This window comes from Ceratotherium simum, chromosome 33 (genome assembly GCF_057802395.1).
Source record: "Ceratotherium simum simum isolate JZ-2026a chromosome 33, ASM5780239v1, whole genome shotgun sequence".
In the NCBI taxonomy this organism is placed as follows: domain Eukaryota; kingdom Metazoa; phylum Chordata; class Mammalia; order Perissodactyla; family Rhinocerotidae; genus Ceratotherium; species Ceratotherium simum.
The window spans coordinates 14063145-14088418 of NC_141932.1; the positions used below are offsets into that span (position 1 = coordinate 14063145).

The 25274-nt window shown below is 38.7% G+C and overlaps 1 protein-coding gene across 2 annotated transcripts; it reads left to right on the plus strand.

Moving 5' to 3' along the window:
* The first annotated feature begins 1544 nt into the window (after positions 1–1544).
* LOC101388366 (sulfotransferase 2A1-like) lies at positions 1545–20074 on the plus strand. 2 transcript variants are annotated; one of them, XM_087422282.1, is made up of 6 exons: positions 1545–1680; positions 2927–3135; positions 5640–5766; positions 12948–13060; positions 14503–14683; positions 19962–20074. In XM_087422282.1, exons 1-6 carry the CDS (start codon positions 1545–1547, stop codon positions 20072–20074), a joined length of 879 nt encoding a protein of 292 aa, XP_087278408.1. The 2 variants fall into 2 exon arrangements, with proteins under 2 accessions (XP_087278408.1, XP_087278409.1); XM_087422283.1 differs by having other exon boundaries at positions 12948–13042.
* Positions 20075–25274: the final 5200 nt, after the last annotated feature.

A 25274-nucleotide genomic window follows, 5' to 3' on the forward strand; every position in this document is an offset into this window, starting at 1 on the left:
GACATACTCCTCAGCCATGCTGAGGCAGTGACCCACATACCAAATAGAGGAAGATTGCCACTAATGTCAGCTCAGGGATAATCTTCCCCAAGCCAAAAAAAAAGAGGAATGGGGCCAGACCGGTGGCGTGGTTAAGTGCGTGCGCTCTGCTGCGGCAGCCCGGGGTTCACCAGATTGGATTCCGGGTGCGCACCGACGCACCGCTTGTCAGGCATGTTGTGGCAGCATCCCATATAAAGTGGAGGAAGATGGGCATGGATGTTAGCACAGGGCCAGTCTTCCTCAGCAAAAAACGAGGAGGATTGGCAGATGTTAGCTCAGGGCTGATCTTCCTCACAAAGAAAAAAGAAATGGGCAGAGGATATGAACAGACTCTTTTCCAAAGAAGATATACAGATGGCCAACAGGCACATGAAAAGACGTTCAACATCACTAATTATTATGGAAATGCAAATCAAAACTACAATGAGATACCCCCTACACCTGTCAGAATGCCCGTAATTAACAAGACAAAAAATAACAAATGTTGGAGAGGATGTAGAGAAAAGAGAACTCTCCTACACTGCTAGTGGGCGTGCAACTGGTGCAGCCACTATGCAAAACAGTATGGAGTTTTCCCAAAAATTAAAAATAGAAATATCACACCATCAGCTATCCCATTACTGGGTATTTACCAAAGAACTTAAAATCAACAATTCAAAGAGACTTATGCACACCTATCTCCATTGCAGCATTATTCTCAATAGCCACGATGTGGAAGCAACCCTAGTGCCTTTCAACTGATGAATGGATAAAGAAGACGTGGTATATATATACAACAGCATACTACAGCCATAAAAGAAGACAAAATCATCCTATTTGCAACAGCAGGGGTGCAACATGAGGGTATGATGTTAAGCGAAATAAGCCAGACAGAGAAAGACAAATACTGTGTGATTTCACTCGTATGTGGAAGATAAACAAACACATGGATAAGGAGAACAGATTATTGGGTGCTACAGGAGAAGGGAGTTGGGGGATGGGTAAAAGGGGTAAAGGGGCACATATATATGGTGAATTATAAAAGTTAGACTATTGGTGGGGAGCACGATGCAGTCTATATAGAAACTGATATATAATAGTGTACACCTGAAATTACACAATAATGTAAACCACTATGACCCCAATAAGATAACTGAAAAATAAATAAATAAATGAATAAATAAACAAGTAAATAAATACAGCTTATGAAAAATATTTTTTAGTTTTACCCACATTTCTATGACCTTGGGCTTCTTATTGATTCCCAGTTCCCTTTCATGAAATCCAACTCAGATTACCCTAGAATGATCTCTGAATGACTTCATAGTTGCTCAATATCATCAACCTTGGGACTCTCTATCAGTATCCACTTTTCTTTATCAACAGGCCATCTCCTCATCAACCTGGGAGAGATTAATAATTGTTCTATCTTTAGTATAAAAGTTGAACTCCTAGCAGCTGCCAGTATCTCCAACAGAGGCTACAGCCGAGACTCTAACACCAAGAACAAAGAGCTCATCGCAATGTCAGATGGGTATCTGTGGTATGAAGGGATACCTTTCATCACAGCGGGTTTCACAGCTGAAGTCCTGAGAGAAGTGCAGGAGAGTTTTGTGTTTAAGGATGAAGATGTCTTAACAGTGACTTACCCGAAATCAGGTAAGGAAGCAGGATCAGATACTGGGACAGGCTGTGGCCATGTCCCTCATTCATGCGGTAGACGAATGGAGTGATTTCTATATGCCAGAGGATGCATACTGCTCTGGGGGAATAGAGCTGTGGCCTGATGCCATTTACAGTCAGAGAAAAGGCTTCAGCCAGGCAGTTACATGGTAAGATGAGTGTCCAGAGGGGGTAATCTAAGGTATTAGGGGAATCCAGAGGATTGAATCCCAAGGCACAGTCAGTTGTTTATATGGAAGAGTGGAGGAGGATGATCAGTGAAGTCCTTATAGAAGAAAGAGAAAAAATGAGGTAATTATGTGAGGTGATGGATATGTTAATTAGCACGATCATGGCTATCATTACACAATGTATACGTATATCAAATAATCACATTGTAAAACTTAAATATAGATGATTTTTCTTCGTCAGTTACACCTCAGTTAAACTGAGGAGGGAAGAATAAACACAACTATCAGAGCCAAAAAAAAAAAAACGTAAAAGAAATGGTGTCTAAGTGGAGATGAAAGAATGAATGTGAAACGATTTAGTGAAAAGGGATAGTTTCAGGTAAAGGTATCAGCATGGATGATGGTTAGGAATTGGAAAAGAGCCTGTCAAATTCAAGGGACCGAAAGGATGAGGATCACGTTTGTATGAAGGGAGGGGTTAGAGAGAAGGCAAACTGGGCAGAGACTGAGGCTGATGACATTGGAAGTGGCGAGGTGGTGAAAAGCCAAGGGCACTGGGAGCAGGTTGAAGGATTTAAGCAAATAGCCAAAAAGTGGAAGCAACCCAAATGCCCATTGACAGAGGAGTGGATAAACAAAATGTACTACGTACACATAATGGAGTATTATTCAGCCTTTAAAAAGATGAAGTTCTGAAACACGCTACAACGTGGGTGAACTGTGAGGACGTTATCCTGGGAGAAATGAGCCAGTCAGGAAGGACAAAAATGGCGGGATTCCACTTAGATGAGGTATCTAGGGTAATCAAACTCATTGAAACAGAGAGGAGAATGGTGGTTGCCAGGGACTGGCAGGGACTGGAGGGAGGGAAAATGGAGAGTTGTTGAATGGGTACAGAGTTTCAGTTTTGCAAGATCCTTGCACAACAACATGAATATACTTAACACTACTGACATGGTGAAGATGGTACATTTTATGTTATGTATGCTTTACCACAATTGTTTTGAAGTCAGATTAAAATGAGTGACCATCATTTTTCCTTCTTTATTCAGGAACAAACTGGTTGATTGAAATTCTCTGCCTGATTAACTCCAAGGGGGATCCCAGGTGGATCCAATCTGTGCCCATTTGGGAACGCTCGCCCTGGGTCGAGACTGAATTTGGGTATAACATGCTAAAGAATAGGGAAGGCCCCCGCCTCATCACCTCCCACCTCCCCACCCAACTCATCCCCAAGTCTCTCTTCAGTTCCAAGACCAAGGTCAGTGCTCAATGGTCAAGATGTTTGGTCAATGCTTTCCACCCTCTAATGTGCCTGGGAGTCCCCTGGAGATCTGGGTGAAATGAGGCCTCACTGACTAGGTCTGGGGTGGGCCTGAGATTCTGCATTGGTGATGCCACAGTCCATACTTGAGTACAAGGGTGTAGACCCCTCCACAGGTGATACCAGCCAGAGGTAAACACGAGGCAAAGTGAAGTGATAGAGCAAGAATCTTAGAAAACCACATTTTAAACCTAACCAGAATTTATAACTGTTACATATTAGACAATCACACTCTGTTGCTCTAAAAAATAATCAGCCAATCTTAATTAGGTAAATGCCTCCTGCCACTTAGGTAGAAGCACCAGGCATAGAGTTGCCCAGGGGGAAAGCAGCCCATTCGTAAATCAGTGCCTAAATCCAGGGAGATTGCTCTTGCATCACGGCTGATTGCTCTAACCACTATATCTTCCTATATATGGCTTTCTATTGAGCTCAGCAGTCACAGGAATCTCTCCTGGGGATAAAAGATAATCCCCAGGAGACATCGTTGGATATGCAGGATCTAGCATATCTCAGATCGTTTTTAGAAACATACTTTGCTAGAAGCTGCTCATTGGTTTGTGGGTTTTTTAAATGTTTTATGCTTAAACCAGATTGTGAAGCTCAGAATAATATTCTCCTTTCTCCTGGAAATTTCACAATGTGTTGCAGCACAATTAAGTTTTGTTTGTTCTGACCCATCACTTCCTAGGCTTATTTAGAATATACTCATTTACATGTGCTTATTGGTGTTTGTTGAATCCCTGCTTGGGGAAACTGAGGCCTAGAGAGAGTTGGGGCCTAGAATAACGTCACAAAGGAAGTTCGTGCAGAATCCAGAGTATAAGTCAGATGTTCAAATGCCAAGTGTTCTTGCATGTGTGTGTCTGTATGTGTGCACTAATCTTAAGTATTAACTTGTTGAATCTTTACGTATGTACACAACTGGGTTAACTCCTTGCAGGACATTTGTCCTGCCCAAAACATCCATAAACATTTGACCCACTCCAAAGGTCCTTTATATGTGGTACTGTTCAAAATGTACGGTAGACACTTGGCCCATAAGATACCTGGTCCATGCCAAAAGTTCCTTGACATATAGTCCTGTCCAAAACATCCATGAGCATATTTGGTCTATGCCCAATGCTCTCAGATGGGACTAAATATCAAGGACCTTTTGGTGTGTGGACCCACTGTCTCCGTGGACATTTTGAATAGGACCAAATATGACCAAATATCAAAGACCTTTGCTGTGGACCCAATGTCTTATGGAGCAAATGTCTTATGGATGTTCTGCACAGGGCCGAATGTCTGATAATCGGGTAACTACCTTCCAGATCCAGATTTAGAACATTTCCACTCCCCCAGAAAATTCCCTCATGTGCCTCCCCAATCAATGCCCACCCAGAGAGGTGACTACTCCCCTGGCTTCTAACTCTATAAATTAGTTTTGCTAGTTTGAACTTCTTTTAAATAGACTTATACCATGAGAAGGTCTGCTGTGTATCTATGAATATAGGACAGCTTATTAATCCATCTCCTAGCAGTAATCTTTAAACTATACTATAAAAATTTAAAGCACTCACCTTTTAAAACCTTCAGTTGTGAGCCAGCCCTGATGGCCTAGTGGTTAAAATTTGGTGCGCTCTCCTTCAGCAGCCTGAGTTCGGTTCCCAAGTACGGAAGTACACCAGTCCTCTTTCAGTAGACATGCTCTGGTAACGGCTCATAGAAGAACTAGAAGGAATTACAGCAGAATATACAACTATATACAGGGTCTTCAGGGAGGGGGAAAAAACAGAGGAAAATTGGCAACTGATTTTAGCTCAGGGTGAGTCTTTCCCAGAAAAAATAAATAAATAAATGAATAAAATGAAAAATAAACCTTCAATTGCTTCCCATTGTGAGTAGACTATGATATCCCAGAGGGAAGAGAAAATGCGTTCCTCTTCCATTGTCATATTCTTAGTGTTACTTCAGTGACTGGTTTTTAGGAACATAAAAATATATATTGGTTAATGAATAAGTAACTTATTAAAAGAATCCATTGATATTTAATGTGCATTTTCTAGGAATTGGCTTTTTCTCCATTTTTATGAAGATCAAAAAGGATGGGAGGGCCGGCCCAGTGGCTTAGCGATTAAGCGCGCACGCTCCGCTACTGGAGGCCCGGGTTTGGATCCCAGGCGCGCACCGATGCACTGCTTCTCCCGCCATGCTGAGGCCATGTCCCACATAGAGCAACTAGAAGGATGTGAAACTATGACATAAAACTATCTACCTGGCCTTTGGGGAAACAAAGGAGGAGGACTGGCAATAGATGTTAGCTCAGGGCCAGTCTTCCTCAACAAAAAGAGAAGGATTAGTATGGATGTTAGCTCAGGGCTCATCTTCCTCACAAAAAAAAAAAAAGGATGGGAAATAACTGTGTTGATTTTTTGTTATCCAATTTTCTCTTTAAGGTTATTTATCTCATCAGAAATCCCAGAGATACTCTCTTGTCCGGTTACTTTTTCTGGAGGATTTTAAAATTTTTTAAGAACCCAGAGTCACTGGAACAATATTTTGAATGGTTCATCCAAGGAAATGGTGAGTGAATGTAAAATATGGAAGCTAGGGGATTGTCAGAGGCCTTTCTCAGACCTCATCTAACACCCAGCCTGAGATCTCTACATCATCCTGGGGGTATAAGGCTCCATCACCATTGGACCCAAATTTCAAAGTCCACGTTTTCTCCTGCCAAGCAGCATAACTCCAGCCAGCCTTTCAGCTTGCCCCATCATAAACCATCCTAGCTATGTTCTGAGTCTCCAGGCCTGTCCAATATTAACACAGAGCACTTGTATTCTTCTCTTCTCTCATAATTAGTGACTGTCTGAAAGTCAGCTTTTCATTGGCTTCCTGGACAACACAGTCCTGACTTTCCACCATTTTTGAGATGCATCTTTCTAAAACGTAATCCCCTTGTCCTATCTGCCTCAAAAATATATTAATTATCCTAGAATCTCTATACTTTTAATGATGAAGCATCTAGGCTTTCGCAGATACTTGAAATTTTGCAATTTTTCTCAAAACTACGTGATGAGTCCCATATCTCAGCTGTGATATATCTCCATAGCTTCAGCTGAGTTTCTCTAACAGCCCATGGACATCTTCACTAGAAAGAACAACAGACACCTATAGTTCAATATGTTCGAAACTGAACATAATTCCCTCCAAGTCCCAAACGGCTCCCACTGCAGGTGGATCTTATACAATAAATAGAACCACCCCTCACCCAAGCTTAGCAGGACTCTGACATCTCCCAAGTGTCATCTGTTGCCCATCCCACTCCCCCATGCCCCTCACCACTTTCCTTTCTATTTAATCTCCAATTCCCATGACCTTGATTAATCTCTTCCTTCTGGTCTCTGCTGAAATGTCTCTGAATTGGGGAAGTTTTCTTTATCAATGCTATATGTAAGATCATCCTTCCCCATCTCTATAGGCTTATCTCTTTTTGTTCTTAGTACTCATCACCAATGAGTATTTATTCTATTTATTTTTTTATTGCATGTGTCTTCCAACTAAAATGAAAGCTCTTTGAGTTGTTCATTCTTGACCCCAGGTTCTAGAGAGGTGCTTGCCACATAGTAAGCAGCTAATGCACCTTTGTTAAATAATAAATATTTACTTGCCAGCCCTCCATTTGTGCTTCATTAACCAGAGCCACTGTTACTTTTCACCTAGATTCGTATAACAGACTCAATATTGGTGTCCTCACCTCATGCACTTTGGCCCTTCTAGGCTATGTTGCAATCACCTGATAGATATTGAACAGTTCACGTTTCCTGAATTGTTTGCCCTCAGCATAAAGTCCAATCTGCAAAGCCTGGCACTTGTATTTCTTATTGAGCTGATCCTGGCTGAACTCGTCAGCCCTATCTCCTCTTTCAGAAAAAAGGCAACAGTGAAACCCTATTGTGGAAGCCCAGACATGAAGAGAACACACCCCCTCATCAATGCTATATTTGATCTTGCCCTTTGGTGCATAAAGTAGTCTGAATTGTGCTTCAGCTGTCACCAGGAATCCAGGAGAGCCCAATCAACAGTCATAGGTGATGAAGACATGTCCTGTAACCCTCACCACTATCCCAATATCTTGCTTATTTGTGCCTTAAAACTCACACACAGGCCTCTTTCTTATCTAGCCAAGAACCACCAACACCAAAATCTTTATCGTTATCAACTAATACCAGCATCCTGAGTTGTCTGCAGCCTTGTAGACAGCCGATTTTGAACTCTTTCCTCAATTTCAGTGAACAAACCTTGGGAATTTAAGTCCAAGGAAATATTGTCCTTAGACCCAGCCAACAGGAGTGCCTGCTCTGGACCCTGGACGTTAGAGCAGAGCTCTGGATCATACATGATAACAAAGCCTTAGGGGATCCCCTTCTCTGGACACATTTCCTCCCCAGCAAGGTAAGTCATCCATAGGACTCCTGGAGCTTGCAACCCTTTCATCACCCGTGCTCTGGGAACCTTGGACCCTAGAATTTCCAATGAAAAAGACCCCAAGCATGCTTTCATGGCCTGCGTGGTCCTCTAGCCTAGGTCCCACCTCCCAAGACTGATGATACCAGCATCATGAGTGCTACTAGATTAGGCTTGGTCAAGGGAGAATCAAAATCAATTGCTGTTTGCAAGCATCACTGAAGCCGTTAGTTTTTTGGTCCAATGCTTCTCCTAACAATTGTACATCCAAAGTTACAAAATAAATGAGGTGTTTCGAGTTTAACGGTATTCAGAATAATTCTTCTCTGGTTCACATGTGCATGACTTTCTTTCTGGTTTATATACCTGAGTGTAGAAATGCTAAGGCACAAAGAAGCTGAATTTACAATTTTAAATGATAATATTAAATGATTATCCAGAGCGGATGTATCAATCTATACTCCCAAAAATAGCATATGAAAGTCCATGTTATTCCATATCCTCAGTGACACTCATTATTGTCAGTATTTTTATGATTGTCGCTTTAGTAATTTTACAGAATAATTAGTGGAGAATTGGTATATTTCACTTAGTTTATCTCTTCATTTATAGACATTGTTTATGCCTCCTTTTAGCTAAAGCTTTTTTGATGTCTTATATGATCTTTTATGATTTTTTTGCTATAAAAAGCTTGCAACTCTATTTTAGATGTATTTCATTTCTTCTAGATTAATGACATATTAAAATTACGTTTTCCAGTTGTTTGTGCCTGATTTGGGGATGTAACTGATTTTGAATATTGATCAGTTATTTACCAATCTGAATGAATTCTCTTCTTAATTCTCATTCTCTCCCTGTAGGTTCTCTCTGATTTTCTATAAAGTATAAATACAAACTTTAAGGAATGACTATTTTTTCTTCATTTCTACTACACATATGTTTTCTTTATTTTTTCTTCTCTTACCTCATTGTCCAGGGGGATGGGACAATGTTGAATAGAAGTGATGATAGTGGTAATACTTGCTTGTACTTTAATTTTGTAATCATTCAAACCTGTTATTTTTTAACTTTATTGAGAAAGAATTGACAGATATAGTTGGATATATTTAAAGGTGATTATTTGATATACCTGTACATTGTGTAATGATTACCAAGATCAAGATAATTAACACACTCATTGCCTGACATAGTTAGGTCTTTGTGTGTGTGTGCTGAGACTGCTTAGGATCTACTCTCAGCAACTTTCAAGTACATAATACTGAGTTATTGACTACAGTTACCGTGCTGTACATGGGATCCTCAGACCTTATTTTTCTTATAACTGAAAATTGGTACCTTTGCACCTATATCTCCCCATTTCCTTCTCCCCACACCCCCTAGCAGCCACCATTCTATTCTCTGTTTCTCTGAAATCTGCTTTTCTTGTATTATGCATTGAAGTGACACATACAGTATTTGTCTTTCTCTGTCTGACATATTTCACTTAGCATCATGCTCCCCAGTTTCACCCATGTTTGTCGCCAATAACAGGATTTCCTTTTTTTTTTAATAACTGAATAATATTCAAGTATATATACATATTTTCTTTATCCATTCCTCCATCAAAGGACATTTAGGTTGTTTCCTTATCTTAACTATTGTAAATAATGCTGAAATAATTCTGAGATGAACATGAGTGTGCAGATATCTCTTCAAGATACTGATTTCAATTCCTTCAGATATATACCCGGGAATGGGATTGCTGGATCCTGTGGTGGTTCTGTCTTAAAATTTTTGAAGAATTGCCATCTGTTTTCCATAATGGCTGTACTAATTTATATTCCTACCACCAGTGTATAGAGGATTCCCTTTTCTCCACATCCTCGCCAATGTTTGTTGTCTATTATCTTTTTGATAACAGCTATTCTAACAACTGTGATGTGATGTCTCACTGTGGTTTTGATTTGCCTTTCTCTGATGATCAGTGATGTTGAGCACCTTTTCATATACCTACTAGCCATTTGTGTGTCTTCTTTGGAAGAATATCTATTCATGTCCTTTGCCCAGTTTTTAATTGGACTATTTGCTTTATTAATATTAAGTTGTATGAGTTCTTTAAATTTTGGTTATTAACCCCTTATCGGATACATAGTTTGCGAATACATTTTCACATCCCATATGTTGTCTTTTCAGATTACTGATTGTTTCCATTGCTGTGCAGAAGCGTTTTAGTTTTATGTAGTCCCACTTGTTTGTTTTAGCTTTTGTTGCCTGTATTTTTGGTGATTAGCCAAGAAATCATTGCCAATCCAACATCAAGGATCTTTTTCTTATGTTTTTTTTCTGGGAGTTTTATGGTTTCAGGTCTTACATGTCAGTCTTTGATCCATTTTGCATTAATTTCTGTGAGTGGTGTAAGATAGGGGTCCAGTTTCATTCTTGTTCAACGTGGATATCCAGTTTTCCCAGCACCGTTTACTGAAGAGACTATCCTTTCCCCATTGTGTGTCTTAGTGCACTTGACAAAAATGAGGTGACCGTCTACGTGCACATTTATGTATAGACTCTCTCTTCTGTTCCACCTGTCTGTGTGCTTGTTTTTATGCCAGTACCATACTGTTTTGATAACTATAGCTTTGTATTAATGCTTGAAATCAGGAAGTGTGATGCCTCCAGCATACTTCTTCTTTTTCAGGATTGCTTTGTCTATTTGAGATCTTTTGTGCTTTCATACAAGTTTTAGGATTTCTTTTTTCTACTTTTGAGAAGGATACCATTGGAATTTTGATGAGGATTGCACTGAATCTGTAGATTGTTTTGGATAGTATGACATTGGCACAATATTAACACTTCCAATCCAAGAACACAGGATATCTTTCCATTAATTGGTGTCTTCTCAATCTCTTTAATCAATGTCTTATAGTTTTCAGCATACAGGTCTGTCACCTCAGTGATTAAATTTATTCCAAAGTATTTTATTGTTTTTACTGCTATTGTAAATGGGATTGCTTTCTTAATTTCTCTTTCAAATAGTTCATTGTTAGTGTGTAGAAACACAACTGTTTTCTGTGTGTTGATTTTATATTTTGGGACTTTACTAAGTTCAATTATTAGTTCTACCAGGTTTTGGCAGAGTCTCTGAGGTTTTTTACATATAAGATCATGTCATCTGCAAATAAAGATAATTTTACTTCGTCCTTTCTGATTTGGATTTTCTCTTGCCTAATTACTGTAGCCAGGACTTCTAGAACTCTGCTGAATGGAAATGGCGACAGTGGACATCCTTGTCTTTTTCCTAATCGTAGAGGAAAAGCTTTTAATTTTTCACCGTTCAGTATAGTGTTAGCTGTGGACATCTCATATATGACCTTTTTTATGATGAGAAAGGAACACTCCTTTTCTACCTAATTTGTTGAGAATTTTTAACATGGGAAGGTTGCTTTTTCTTCATCTACTGAAACGGTCATATGATTTTTATCCTTCTTACTGTTACTGTGGTGTATCACATTAATGATTTGCATATGTTGAACCATCCTTGCATCCCATGATGTATGATGCTTTTAATGTGCTCTTGAATTGAGGTTGCTAATATTTTGTTTGGAATTTTTGCATCTATATTCATCAGGAATATTGGGCTGTAGTTTTCCTTTCTTATAGTGTCCTTATCTGGCCCTTGTATCGCTGAAATGCAGACCTCATAAAAAGGGTTGGAGAGTGTTCCCTCCTCTTCAATTTTTTGGAAGTTTGAGGAGAAGTGGTTTTAATTCTTCCTTAACGGTTTGCTAGAATTTACCAGGAAACTATCTGGTCCGGGGCTTTTCTTTTTGGGGAAATATTTGATTACTGATTCAATCTCATTACTTTCTATTGGACAATTCAGATTTTCTATTTCTTCATGACGCTGTCTTCATAGGTTGTGTGTTGCTAGGAATTTATGCATTTCTTCTAGGTTATCCAAATTGTTAGCATATAATTGTTCATAGTAATCTGCTATGATCCTTTGTATTTCTGTGACAATAGTTGTAGTGCCTCTTCCTTCATGTTTTAATTATTTGAGTCTGTTCGGAATTTTCTTAATCGAGCTAAAGGTTTCTCAATTTTATTTATCTTTTTAAAAAACAAGGTCTTATTTTTGTTAATCTATTCTATTTTCTTCTTGTCACTGTTTCATTTTTTTCCTGCTCTGATCTTTGTTATTTACTTAATTCTGCCTACTTTGAGATTAGTTTGTTCTTCTCTTTTTAGTTCCTTGAGTTGTGAAGTTAAATTTTTTACTTGAGTATTTTTTTCTTAATGTAGGTGTGTAAAGCTATGAAATTCCCTCTTAGAACTGCTCTGGCTGCAACCATAAGTTTTGATATATTGTGCTTCCATTTTTGTTTGTGTCATGATATTTTTTATTTACCTTTGGATTTCCTCTTGACTCATTGATTGTTCCTTCCTCCTGGATTCACTTTATTTACTCATAAAGTATAACTTAGCCTAGTTCTATCATAACAAAAGTGGTAAGTTCTCTCAGTATTTTGCCTGAAAATGTCTCCTTTATGCTCATTCTTGAATGATAGTTTAACGAAGTAGAATTCTCAGTTGATAATTAATTTTCCACTACATTTGGAGTTAAGAAGTGCTTAGGCATGGTAGATAGCCATTGAAGAGAATAAAGTAGTTAAGACATTGAGGATAGAGTGAGAAGATTTACATTCTAAGATAAAATGAAATATAGAGAAAGGAAATTTTCAAGGAGACATGCCTAAGAATTTCCTCCATTAATGAAGTCTCAGTTTGAAGAACCAAATCTAACCTCACAAAGAATTATTACAAAGAAATCTTTGCCTAGTCTCTAGGAAAGCTGTAGTAGCAAAAAGGGAAGAAAACTTTAAACCAAAGGAAAGACAGATAATTTCCAAAGGAACAATAATTGTAATAGCATCAGTGACAGCAAGAAGAGAGAAAAATATCTTCAAGGGCTGTAGGAATGACCTATCAACCAAAATTTCTAAACATTAAACTGATTTGAGGCAGCAAAAAATACCATTCCTCAGGCCACATGGCTCTCTGGACAGGATCCCCTTAGACACCCTTGAAAACTAGGTACAGAGCCTGCTCCAAATAAACAACGGTATTTACAGGGTAATTGCATGATGTTGGATAATAGTTTTACATCTTTACTCTCATTTATTCAGCAAATTCTTAGGACAGGCCTACATGTGCCAGACGTTGTGCTATTAACTGTTCCCACAAGAGTGAATATGATAGATGGATCCCTGCTTTCATAGACTTTGTAATCGACCCCCTCTTCCTGCCTCCCCAATATGCAGTGCCGTATGGATCCTGGTTTGACCACACTCATGGCTGGGTGTCCATGAAAAGGAAGGAGAACTTCTTGATACTGAGTTATGAAGAGCTGAAACGGGTAACTATTGTTCTTATGGTTAGCACACATCCTTTCACCACCACCTTCACTCCCTCTAACTTCCCTCCATTCCTCTGTGTCTCTATTCCACCTTCTCAGTCAAAGGTTAGCCGTGTGATGGGTCATGAGGAGTGAAAACAACTCCTTATTTTCTTTGCCATACTTCTGGTTGACATAACCCAAGCTCCATGCTCTCTTCATTCATGTGTTCTTTTTTGTTTCATCTTAACAACATCTAAAGGTCTTTTTTCATGCACTGAGACAGAGGAAAATGGCTTATGCTCACATTGGCAACGTTTGTAAAATCTTTAGAGGTTGGACATATGATGCTGCTGATAACCTAGTGGTGGGAGGGGACTGAGGAAGAAGGTGGGACTGGGTAGAAACAAGTTTGGTTCCAGACATGTGTCCAACTGTCTGGCATCCCAGATTGACTGATAGAAGAAAGACAAAGTCATGAAATCAGTCTGTGTAATTATTCTGCCGTGCCAAGTACTAGATTGAGCTGTGATGAGCAGGAAAAGCTGTGAGATGATGCTCAAAACCAGTAAGGGTCATTAAAACATGGGAAGAAGAACTTTACCTATTAGTGGTGCCATGGAGAAAAGAGAAAATAACATAAACATAGGCTTTTGCTTCTGAGACACATTACTTCCCATCATGATCCTCTGGCTACCTCTGTCTAATCCTGCATGACCTCCACATGAACTTCATTTTTACCAAGAAGCCTTTTGTAACGAGCTTGGCTACCTCAGGTACATGCTCCCATACCTTGCAGTAATTATGCTTTCAAGCACAAAATGAATATTTATTGAAGTCATTGCTACGGTTGTGTGCTTTCTGGTTAGATCATAATGAAGGCTCATGGGATGAAGAAATTTTTTAAAGCATTGTAGCTCTACGAGGAAGGTCTATGATTTACAGCAAAGTCTTCATGGTTATAAAATCCATTTTCTGGTAATAATATCCCAGGATAGTGTGCCAAGTACTAGTTATTGAGATAATATATGTGAAGATATTGTGAAACTCTCTGTGTTATTCCAATGTTAATTATGGACAACGGTATTGATTCATGGCACAGCCAGTGTTTGAAATCAATCCCTTCAACATTTGTCAAGTTCTCACTGAACCTCTCTTTGCTTAATCTTGATCATAATTGTCTAGAAGACTTCCTGAAAGTCTGTTTAGAGAACCCAGGCCCTGTATTTAGTGTTAAGGTGTCATGAAGTCCACCATACTGGGAAATCCATGTGCATCCTGCATCTTTTACATCCTCTGTGCTCCTCTGTCTTTAGCTTTTCCCTTAATTCCTCCTAGTCACATCCAACCAATCGCTTCTCACTTCTCATGTAGTTCCTCTGCCTCTACTCCTTGTCCTCACACTGCTGTTTCCTGCTTTTCAACTCCTTTTCTATGCTGCTTCTCTTTCACATCCTCTCTCTTGTTTTTTTTTCTTCTAGGACACAAGAAGCACTGTAGAGAAGATCTGCCAATTCCTGGGCAAGAAATTAGAACCAGAAGAACTGAACTCACTCCTCAAGAATAGCTCCTTTCAGATCATGAGAGAAAACAAGATGTCCAATTATTCCCTCCTGCATGGTCGGTATTTAGATGAGAAGAATGGATCATTTATGAGAAAAGGTAAACAAAAAAATGCTCTGCTTTCAAAATGTATTAGAATGTATGGAGAGCATTCTGGTGCTTACAGTAGGGCACTAACAGTTGGGACTAGGGAGTGTTTGAATTTATCAACTCTAATTCCTCATCACCCAGAGAACTTCTCAGATGTCCTTCTCATGGAGTCTCTTTTCATGGCACTGATGTGGGCTGCAGGCACTTGGAGAAAGTTTATTAGGCCTTCAATGGTGATCTGATTTATGTGAGGTCACTCTCTCTCTCCTCATTCAGACTCTCTACCCTCAGAATTTGACATGGTGCATACCCATTCTACAAACACCGACCAAGTTAATTCACTACTCCTGCCAACCTGCCAGGCGGGATTCCCCTGGGAAATGAGGACCAGACCGGGGATGGTCATGTTGGTGCTACCCCACTGGTAATTTAACATGGAGAACTCTCCTGAATAAATAAATGTATAAAGAATAACTCTACTGAGAAAAGGAAAGAGAAGAGACTTTTCACGTAGCTGACAGCCTGTCTTGCTATCAGACATTGTAAGACCCTCCATGATGGGGGCCGGCCCCGTGGCTTAGTGGTTAAGTGCGTGCGCTCCGCTGCCGGCGGCCCGGGTTCGGATCCCGGGTGCGCACCGAGGCACCACTCCTCCAGCCATGCTGAGGCCGCGTCCCACATACAGCAACTAGAAGGATGTGCAGCTATGACAGACAACTATGTACTGGGGCTTTGGGGAAAAATAAATAAATAAAATCTTTAAAAAAAAAAAAAAAAAAAAAAAAGACCCTCCATGATGAAAGATTAATCATGTCCATATCCTTGGGCTCAGATTGAATGCAAAGCATCTGCTACATGTAATAGGAGCTCATTTTCCCAGAACTCCATAGTTCAACTACATCTAGGATAGTGATCCATGGAAGGAAGAGCTTCAATGATTCAAAAGACTTCAAGCAGGTGGTGGCTGCCAACCAGGGCAGAGGGGACAGCAGCCACGACCCCAGTGGGTCAGGAGGTCAGAGCTTCAAGACAAAGAGGCTCATTCTTGATCCTTAAAATTTCATTGAATTGCCCTGCTAAGTTTTGGATTTGCTTGGGACTCATGACCCCTCTCTTCTTTTTGAGATCTCCCTTTTGGAATGGGAATATGTATGCTCTGCCTTTCCTACCATTGTATTTTGGAAGCAGACAACTTGGGTTTCACGGGTTCACAGTTCGAAAGGCATCTTGCCTCAGGATTAAATCCTACCTTTAGGCTCACTTATGCCTGCTTTACAGGATATTTAAATGAAATTTTGGACTAGAGTTGAGGTTGGAATGGGTTTAGACTTCCAGTCAGTTGGGATGGGGTGAACGTATTTTGCATGTGAAAAGGACATGAATTTGGAGTTGGGCGATCAGAAGGAGGAGTGTGTAGACTGAATCATGTCTCCTCAAACTTCACGTCTTGAAGTCCTAACCCCCACTGGCTCAGAATGTAACCGTATTTGGAGATATGGCTTTAGAGAGAGAGTTAAGTCAAAATGAGGTCTTTAGGGTGGGCCTTAATCCATACGACTGGTATCCTTTTAAGAACAGGAAATTTGGACACAGGAATGCACACACACAAAGAGAAGATCATGTGAAGACAGTTATCTACACACCAAGGAGAGAAGCCTCCAGAAGAAAGCAACCCTGCTGACACCTGGATCCTGGATTTCAGACCTATAGGCTGTGGGAAAATAAATTTCTGTTGTTTAAAATAAAAAGGCCTGTAGCAAGCACAGCCTTTGGCATAGTAAAGGGAAGACCTAGCATAGAGAGATTATCCATTCTTAGATTGATTTTTATGCATCAGAGTTTGACAGAGTTAAAATGTTATATTTATGTACAATACTTGTATGAAATGGTTAAAGGGACAAAAGATGATTGCTTAAGAGAGAAAAGCAATGGGAATTTACAATCCATAATTTTGGCAGAGACAAAATAGAGGGGATGAATTCGAATTTGGTGCATAATTCAATGAGTACACCCACCATTTACTCTTGTCTAGAATGACTCCTCCAGAAGGCAACCATATTGGATTTCAACATTTTCCAATTACTCATGGATTTGTTATACGGCATAGAGAGTTGAAAGGGATAGATATAATAATAATGATAATAGTTAACAACAAACCATGTGATTATTATTGCTAAGCTAATCATCTGACTCCCTATGTAGCTTGTACTTGAATCATCACAACAATCTCATGGGGTATTATTTTCCTCAGAAAAGTGTGATAATTGATGCAGCTAGTAAGACACAAGTCCCTTTGAAAACCAGGTCTCTGATGCTAGAGACTAAACATAACCACCATGGTTTACAACTTCACTATTCTAGGACAGAGCAGACTAAAAACGGATAGATGGGTGAAATCAACATGGAAAGGAAGGAAGGGAGGGAGGAAGGAAAGAAGGAAGAAAGAAAAAGAAAAGGAATAATATCCTACCTTCCTCTCTCAGGTCTGACCTGTGTCCTTTCTTTCATCTGGGAGGCACATACAGGTCCAAGATTAATTTTAAAATAAAGTATATCAATTATAGTTAATTAACTGTATAAATCATGACATCGTGAAAAGACATATCAAATGGTGGGTGTTCTTTGTCACAAGCTCTTCTGTTCGACCTACTTTCATGATGTTTGGGGCACTTTTCTGCTCAGGACACAGGAAAAATACTTTTGTTTTCCATTGAGGTCTAAACATACCAGCTGCACCTAGGAGAATCCTCGCTGTTAAAGTCTCCATTACTGGTGACCTATCTGATTTTCAGATAAAAGCAATAGTTTTCTCTAACTATTATGGCGATTATTATCCTTGATGATATTTATCCTAGAGGATAGTGCCTGGCATGGATTAGACATTCTAAGACTTTTGTTCAATAAACAGAAGGAAGAAATAATAAAACCATAATGTACTAATTTATTAAAGAAATGTAGTTTAAAGTATCATAATCAACAAGCTGGTGACAGTTTGCCCACCCAATTATGACGTATCTAAACATATGACAGATCAGAATATCAAAATCATTGAAGTATAGCTGTTAACACTAGACAGTAAATATAGTAAGGATGACCTGAAGCTCTGATGAACTTTATCCAAAACTTAACATCATTTAGCCATTATTATATATTAATGCTTCATAGAACTTTTTAAAGGTGTCTTCCTACCGAAAAAGATGTTATGGGTTGAATTGTGTCCCCTCAACATCCATGTGTTAAAGCCCCAGCCTCTAGTACCTGAGAATGTGACCATATTTGGAGAGAGGGTCTTTACAGACCCTCTGTAATTAAGTCAGAATGAGGTCATTCAAGTAGGCCATAATCCAATATGATTGGTGTCCTTAAAAGAAGAGGAAATTTGGACAGAGAAGAATACAGAGGAATGATGATGTGAAGACATAGAAAGAATACAGCCGTTTATAAGCTAAAGGGAGAGGTCTAGAGCAGTTCTTTCCCTCATGGCCTCAGAACGAACCAACTCTGTCAACACCTTGATCTCTGACTTCTGGCCTCCAGAACTGTGAGAAAATGCATTTCCATTCTTTAAGCCACCCAGTCTAGGGTGCTTGGTTACAGCAGCCCTAGAAAACTAATACACAAGAGTTTGGGGAGATTTTTAAGAGACAAGGACTAACGAGAGACATAAATTGAAATTTACATCAAAAAGTTTTGTAGGATTTTGAAAATGGGTAAGATTTAGAATTTGAGGCTCCTGCATAGAAACATTAGATTCTCTCATCTGGACTGATGTTTAATAGGGGGCCGCCATATTGAATTTACAGAGACTCTGGTGTCTCAAAGAGCTCTTTCTGGCTTCCCAAAAGTCAGATGTCTTATGGATGATATATAAGCATAAGAAGTTAATAATAATAACAATTATGCTAATAATGAAGAGAACAATGAGATTGAGAGTAACAGTGGCTGTTTCTAGGGCAGCAATTATTTATTAGACATTCTGTTATATCACTTCTATGCATATAAGAGTATATAGTTTATATTTTATATATTAATTTATATATAATTATATATTATTCTCTAATATAGTAATTTGATGTATTAATTTAGTTAATATATTCATATAATACCAAGTATTAATTTATATGATATAGAAATAATAATATAATTGTATAATTAAGAGTATGGCTTCTGTGATAAAATCTTTGGCTTCAAATCCACATCCATCACTTTCTAACTGTGTAACCTCTCCAAGTCTTTTTTCCTCACCTGTAAAATGGAGATAATAATAGTACATTCCTCATTCTTTCAGTCATCCTTTCAACAAATATTTGAGTACATACTAGGTGTCTATGACTCTTTGAAACACTAAGTCTTTGGCAATTTAAAAGAAAAGCTTGTGACTTTCCAAAACTTACAGAGATTAGAAATGCCTGCGACACACACACACACACACACACACACACAAAGGAAATATATATACCATATCTTACGTGATAAGTGTTATACAGGAAAATACAGCAAGGATGGGGATTTACAGTTTTTAATTGAGTAATATGAGAGAACCTCACTGAGAATTTGCATTGGAGCAAAGAGGTCAAAGAAACAAACCGGGAAGATATGCATGTATCTGAGATAACAGCATTCCAGGAAGAAGGAAGAAGAAATGCAAATAGTCTGAGGAAGGAGAATGTTTGAGGAAGAATCAGAAGACTCAATGTGAGGGGGTAGAGTGAGTGAGTGGATGGTCGTAGGAGATGGAGTCAGAGAAGTAACAGCGACCAAATCACCTGAAGCCATAAGCACTTTCACTGAGTGAAACCAGAAGTCCTTGGAGAATTTGAGCCAGAAGGGACATGATCTGACTCAGGTTCTCAAGGAATCAAGATGGCTGCCACACCGTGAATAACTTATAGAGGAGAAAGATCAAAAACAGAGAGACAAGTGAGAGGTCTAATACAACAATCCAGGAGAGACATGAGATTGGTTTGCACCGAGGTGTAGAAATAGAGGTGGTGAGAAGTGGCCAGATTCTGGATGTATCAGAGATATGGCCACAGTATTGCTGGTGATTGTATACAGGATGGGTTGGGAGAAAGGAGAATATAGGAAATCGTTTCCAGGCAGGTGGAAGTGTAAACACCTATGATTGCCCAGGTATGACGGCCCACCATTGAGCCATTGGTCATTCTGCTCTACTAGCTACAATTTCCATGTCCAGTGGACAGAAGGAATAGATCCAGGAGGAGATGTGTTGGGGACTGCAGACCTCCCCCTAGATCTGATCTCAGTCTCTATTTCATGTTTGTAGGCATTTCTGGAGACTGGAAAAATTACTTCACGGTGGCCCAAGCTGAAACCTTTGATAAAATATTCCAGGAGAAGATGGGAGATCTTCCTCAAGAGCTGTTCCCATGGGAATAATGTTCTAAAACTTCAGGATCTTATATGAATATTGATATTTGTTTCCTGTCTTTCTACATGCAAATAACTGGGGGTAATTGCATAAAACCTGTATTTCATCCGAGAGCCTCAAATGAAAAGAATCCTTGAATCATTGAGGACTTGATTGTTAAAAATTACCAAGGCACACTTCGTTCACTTTGTGGCATCCCAGCTTTTGAAAAATATTTGTAACATTTCATGCATATAGAATGATACAGAAATAATACAAGTATTACCCAAAATTATGTCAGAATTTTTTTTAAAAAATGAGAAATAAAATTGAGAAGCAATTCAGGCTCCTTTTCTTTCAATTGCCTGTGTCACTACAATTTATTAATGTTCTGACCTCAAGGATTCCCAACCTAGTATTGTTCTCTTACTAGGTTGTGTTTGACCATAAACAATATATGGTATTTATGGAGGCTTTTAAAACTTAGATAAATGGCATACTGTATAATGCATTCATCAACTGACACTTCCACTCAGTATTTTATATTTGGGTTTCATCCATGTTTATTACATAACTAGCTCAGTATTTTGTATTGACACTTATAACATAATTTGGCGACCAGTTCTCCTGTGGATAAATTTGAGTTTCTCCCCACCAGTTTTTCCCTATTTAAATCACTGCCTTGGTCTAACATATGATCTATTTTGGAAAATATTCCATGTGCACTTCAGAAAAATGTGTATTCTTCTGATTTTGGATAGAATATTCTGTAAATGTGTGTTAAGTCCATCCGGTCTAATATATAGTATAAGTTCAACATTTCCTTGCTGATTTTCTGTCTGGTTGATCAATCCATTGATGAAAGTGGGATATTAAAATCCCCCATTATTATTGTATTACTGTCCATTTTTTCCTTCAGATATGTTATTGCTTGCTTTATATATTTAGCTCTTCCTCTGTTGGGTACAAAAATATTTACAAATGTTACATCCTCTTGTTAGACTGACCCCATTATATAATGGCCTTCTTTGTCTCCTATTACAGTCTGTCTTGAAGGCTGTTTTGCTGATGTAAGTACAGTTACCCCTGCTTTCCTTTGGTTTCCATTAGAATAATAAATCTTAATAAATTCAACGTGATTTAAATCATATCAAGCATCATTTCCAAATACAATGGTATGAAACTAGAAATCAACTACAAGAAAAAAACTAGAAAATTGAAAAATAGGAGATTAAACAACATGCTACTGGAAAACTCATGGGTGAAAGAAGAAATCAAAAGAGAAATAAAAAAATATCTAGAGACAAATAAAAATGGAAATCCAACATACAAAAAATTATGGGATGCAGGAAAAGCCATTCTAGGAAGGAAGTTTATCGCTATCAACACCTACGTTAAGAAAGATCTCGGGGCCGACCTGGTGGCGCAAGCGGTTAAGTGCACGCACTCTGCAGTGGCGGCCCGGGGTTCGCCAGTTCAGATCCCGGGCAAGCACTGACACACCGCTTGGCAAGCCATGCTGTGGCGGCGTCCCATATAAAGTGGAGGAAGATGGGCCTGGATGTTAGCCCAGGGCCAGTATTCCTCAGCAAAATAGGAGAAGGATTGGCAGATGTTAGCATGGGGCTGATCTTCCTCACACACACACACACACACACACACACAAATCTACAAAAAAAAAGAAGATCTCAATTAAACAACCTAACTTTACTCCTCAAGGAACTAGAGAAGGAAGAACAAACTAAGCCCAAAATTAGCAGAAGGAAGGAAAGAACAAAGATCAGAGTAGATAAATGACATAGAGAGTAAAAGTCCAAAAAAAAGATCAAAGAAACTAAAATTTGGTTTTTTGAAGAGAGAAACAACATAGACAAACCTTAGCTGGACTTACCAAGAAAAAACAAAGAGGTCTCAAACAAATCAAATTACAAGTGGAAGAAGAGACATTACAAATGACATCACAGAAATACAAAGGATCATAAGAGACTACTGTCAACAATGAAATGCCAACAAATAGAACAACCTAGAAGAAGTGGATAAATTCCTAGAATGATACAACCTTCCAAGATTGAGTCAGAGAGATATAGATGATTTGAACACACTAATTACTAGTAAGGAGATTAATCAGTAATCAAAAATCAATTGCATTTCTATACACTCATAACAAACTGTCAGAAATAAAAATTAAGAAAAAAATCCCATTTACAATTGCATCAAAAAGAATAAAATACCTAGGAAAAAATTTAACCAAGGAGGTGAAAGACCTGTACACTGAAAACTATAAGACATTGAGGAAATAAAATTGAAGAAGACACAAATAAAGGGAAAGATATTTCATGCTCATGGGTTGCAAGAATTAGTATTGTTAAAATGTCCATACTACCCAAAGCAAACTGAAGATTCAGTGCAAGCTGTAACAAATTCCAATGACATTTTTCACAGGAATAGGAAAAACAATTCTAAAATTTGTATGGAACCTCCAAAGATCCTGAATAGAAAGCAATCTTGAGAAAGAAGAGCGAAGCTGGAGGTATCACACTTCCTGATTTCAGACTATACTACAAAGCTATAGTAATCAAAACAGTATGATATTGGCATAAACACTGACATATAGATCAATGGAACAACATAGCCCAGAAATAAATCCATACATCTATAGCCAATTAAATTATGACAAAGAAATCAAGAATAAGGCCGGCCCCATGGCTTAGCGGTTAAGTGTGCTCACTCCCCTACTGGCGGCCCGGGTTCGGATGGCAGGCGCACACTGACACACCACTTCTCCGGCCATGCTGAGGCCGCGTCCCACATACAGCAACTAGAAGGATGTGCAACTATGACATACAACTATCTACTGGGGCTTTGGGGAAAAAAAGGAGCAGGATTGGCAACAGATGTTAGCTCAGAGCTGGTCTTCCTCAGCAAAACGAGGAGGATTAGCATGGATGTTAGCTCAGGGCTGATCTTCCCACAAAAAAAAAAGTAAAGAATACACAATGGGAAAAGGATAGTCTCCTAAATAAATGGTGTTGGGAAAACTGGATAGCCACATGCAAAAGAATAAAATAGGGAGAACGGCCCAGTGGCATAGTGGTTAAATTCATATGCTCGGCTTCGGTGGCCCAGAGGTCATGGGTTCGGATCCCAGGCATGGATGAACAGACCACTCGTCAAGCCATGCTGTGGCTGTGTCCCACATACATAATAGAGGATGACTGGCACAGATGTTAGTTCAGGGACAATCTTCCTCAAGCAAAAAGAGGAAGATTGGCAACAGATGTTAGCCAGGGGGCAATCTTCCTTACAATAAATAAGTAAGTAAGTAAATAAATAAATAAATAAATGAAACTGTCTTACACCATACACAAAAAGCAAGTCAAAGTATACTAAAAATTTAAACATAAGGCCTAAAACCATAAAACTCCTAGAAGAAACATGGAAGAAATGATCCTTGACATCGGTCTTGGCAATGACTTTTTGGATATGACACCAAAAGCAAAGGCAATAAAAGCAAAAATAAACAAGCAGGATTACATCAAACTAAAAAGCTTCTGTACAGCGAAGGAAACCATCAACAAAATGAAAAAGCAACCTGTCATATGGGAAAAACTATTTGCAAATCATATATCTCATAACGGATTAATATCGAATATACAAAGAGAACTCATACAACTCAGTTACAACAACAACAAATAAAACAATCTGATTAAAAAATGGACAGAGGATCTGAATAGACATTTTTCCAAAGAAGGCATGCAAGTCTCCAACAGGTACGTGAAAAGGTGTACAACATCATTAATCACCAGGGAAATGCAAATCAAAACCACAATGAGCTATCATCTGAAACCTGTTAGGATGTCTATTATCAAAAAACAAAATATAACAAATGTTTGTGAAGATGTGGATACATTGGAACCCTTGTACACTGTTGATGGGAATGTAAGTTGGTGTAGCCACTATGGAAAACAGTATGGAAGTTCCTCAAAAACTTAAAAATAGAACTACTATATGATCCAGTAATTGCGGTCCTGGATATATAGCCAAAAGAAGTGAAATCATAGTCTCAAAGAGATATCTGCACTCCCACATTCAATGCAGCATTATTCACAAGAGCCAAGACATGGAAACAACCTAAATGTCCATTGGCAAAGGAGTGGATAAAGAAAATATGGTCTATACAAACAATGGAATATAACTGAGCGCTAGAGAAGAAGGAAATTCTGCCATTTGCAACAACATGAATGAACCCAGAGGACTTAGGCTAAGTGAAATATGCCAGATGCAGAAGGACAAATACTGCATGATTCCACTTTTATGAGGTATCTAAAATAGTCAAATTCATAGAAAGAAAGAGTAGAATGGTAGTTGCCAAGTATCAGGGGGAGAGGGAAATAGCGAGTTAGTGTCCAATGGATTTAAACTTTCGGTTATACAAGATGAATAAGTTCTAGAGATTTGCTGTACAATATTGTGCCTATTATAATTAACAATATTGTGCATTTAAAAATTCATTAGGGGCCGGCCCCGTGGCTTAGCGGTTAAGTGCGCGCGCTCCACTACTGGCGGCCCGGGTTCGGATCCCGGGCACGCACTGATGCACCGTTTCTCTGGCCATGCTGAGGCTGCGTCCCACATACAGCAACTAGAAGGATGTGCAACTATGTCATACAACTGTCTACTGGGGCTTTGGCAAAAAAAAAGGAGGAGGATTGGCAATAGATGTTAGCTCAGAGCTGATCTTCCTCACAAAAAAATAAAAAATAAATTAAAAAAAATAAAAAATAAAAATAAACATTCCTTAAAATGGTATATCTCATGTTAAGTGTTCATATCACAATAGGAAATTAATCAATTAATTAAAAATAAGCAGACATTCTTTTTAAAAAAAAAATAATGAAAAGAAATGAAGAAAAGTCTCAAATCAATTATCTAAACTTCTGCCTCAAGAAGGGAGAAAAAGAAGGGCAAAATAAACCCAAAGCAAGCAGAAGGAAAGAAATAATAAAGACTAGAGCAGAAATCAATAAAATTGATAACAGTAAAGGAATAGAGAAATCAATAAAACAAAACCTGGTACTTTGAAAAAAATAAACTTGATAAAACTCTACCAAGACTTATTGAAAGAGAGAGAAAAAAGACACAGTTATCAACATCAGGAATGTGAGAGGAGATATGACCAGAACCCACAGACATTTAAAAGATAATAAGGGAGTGTTAGGAACAACTATC

What these genes read in the sequence shown, in the direction of transcription:
- LOC101388366 (XM_087422282.1), top strand. Translation starts at nt 1,545, where the DNA reads ATGTCAGATGGGTATCTGTGGTATGAAGGGATACCTTTCATCACAGCG. An exon ending in ATGGTTCATCCAAGGAAATG is followed by an intron (nt 5,767 to 12,947) that starts GTGAGTGAATGT and finishes CCCAATATGCAG; the next exon opens with TGCCGTATGGATCCTGGTTT. An exon ending in TGGATCATTTATGAGAAAAG is followed by an intron (nt 14,684 to 19,961) that starts GTAAACAAAAAA and finishes TCATGTTTGTAG; the next exon opens with GCATTTCTGGAGACTGGAAA.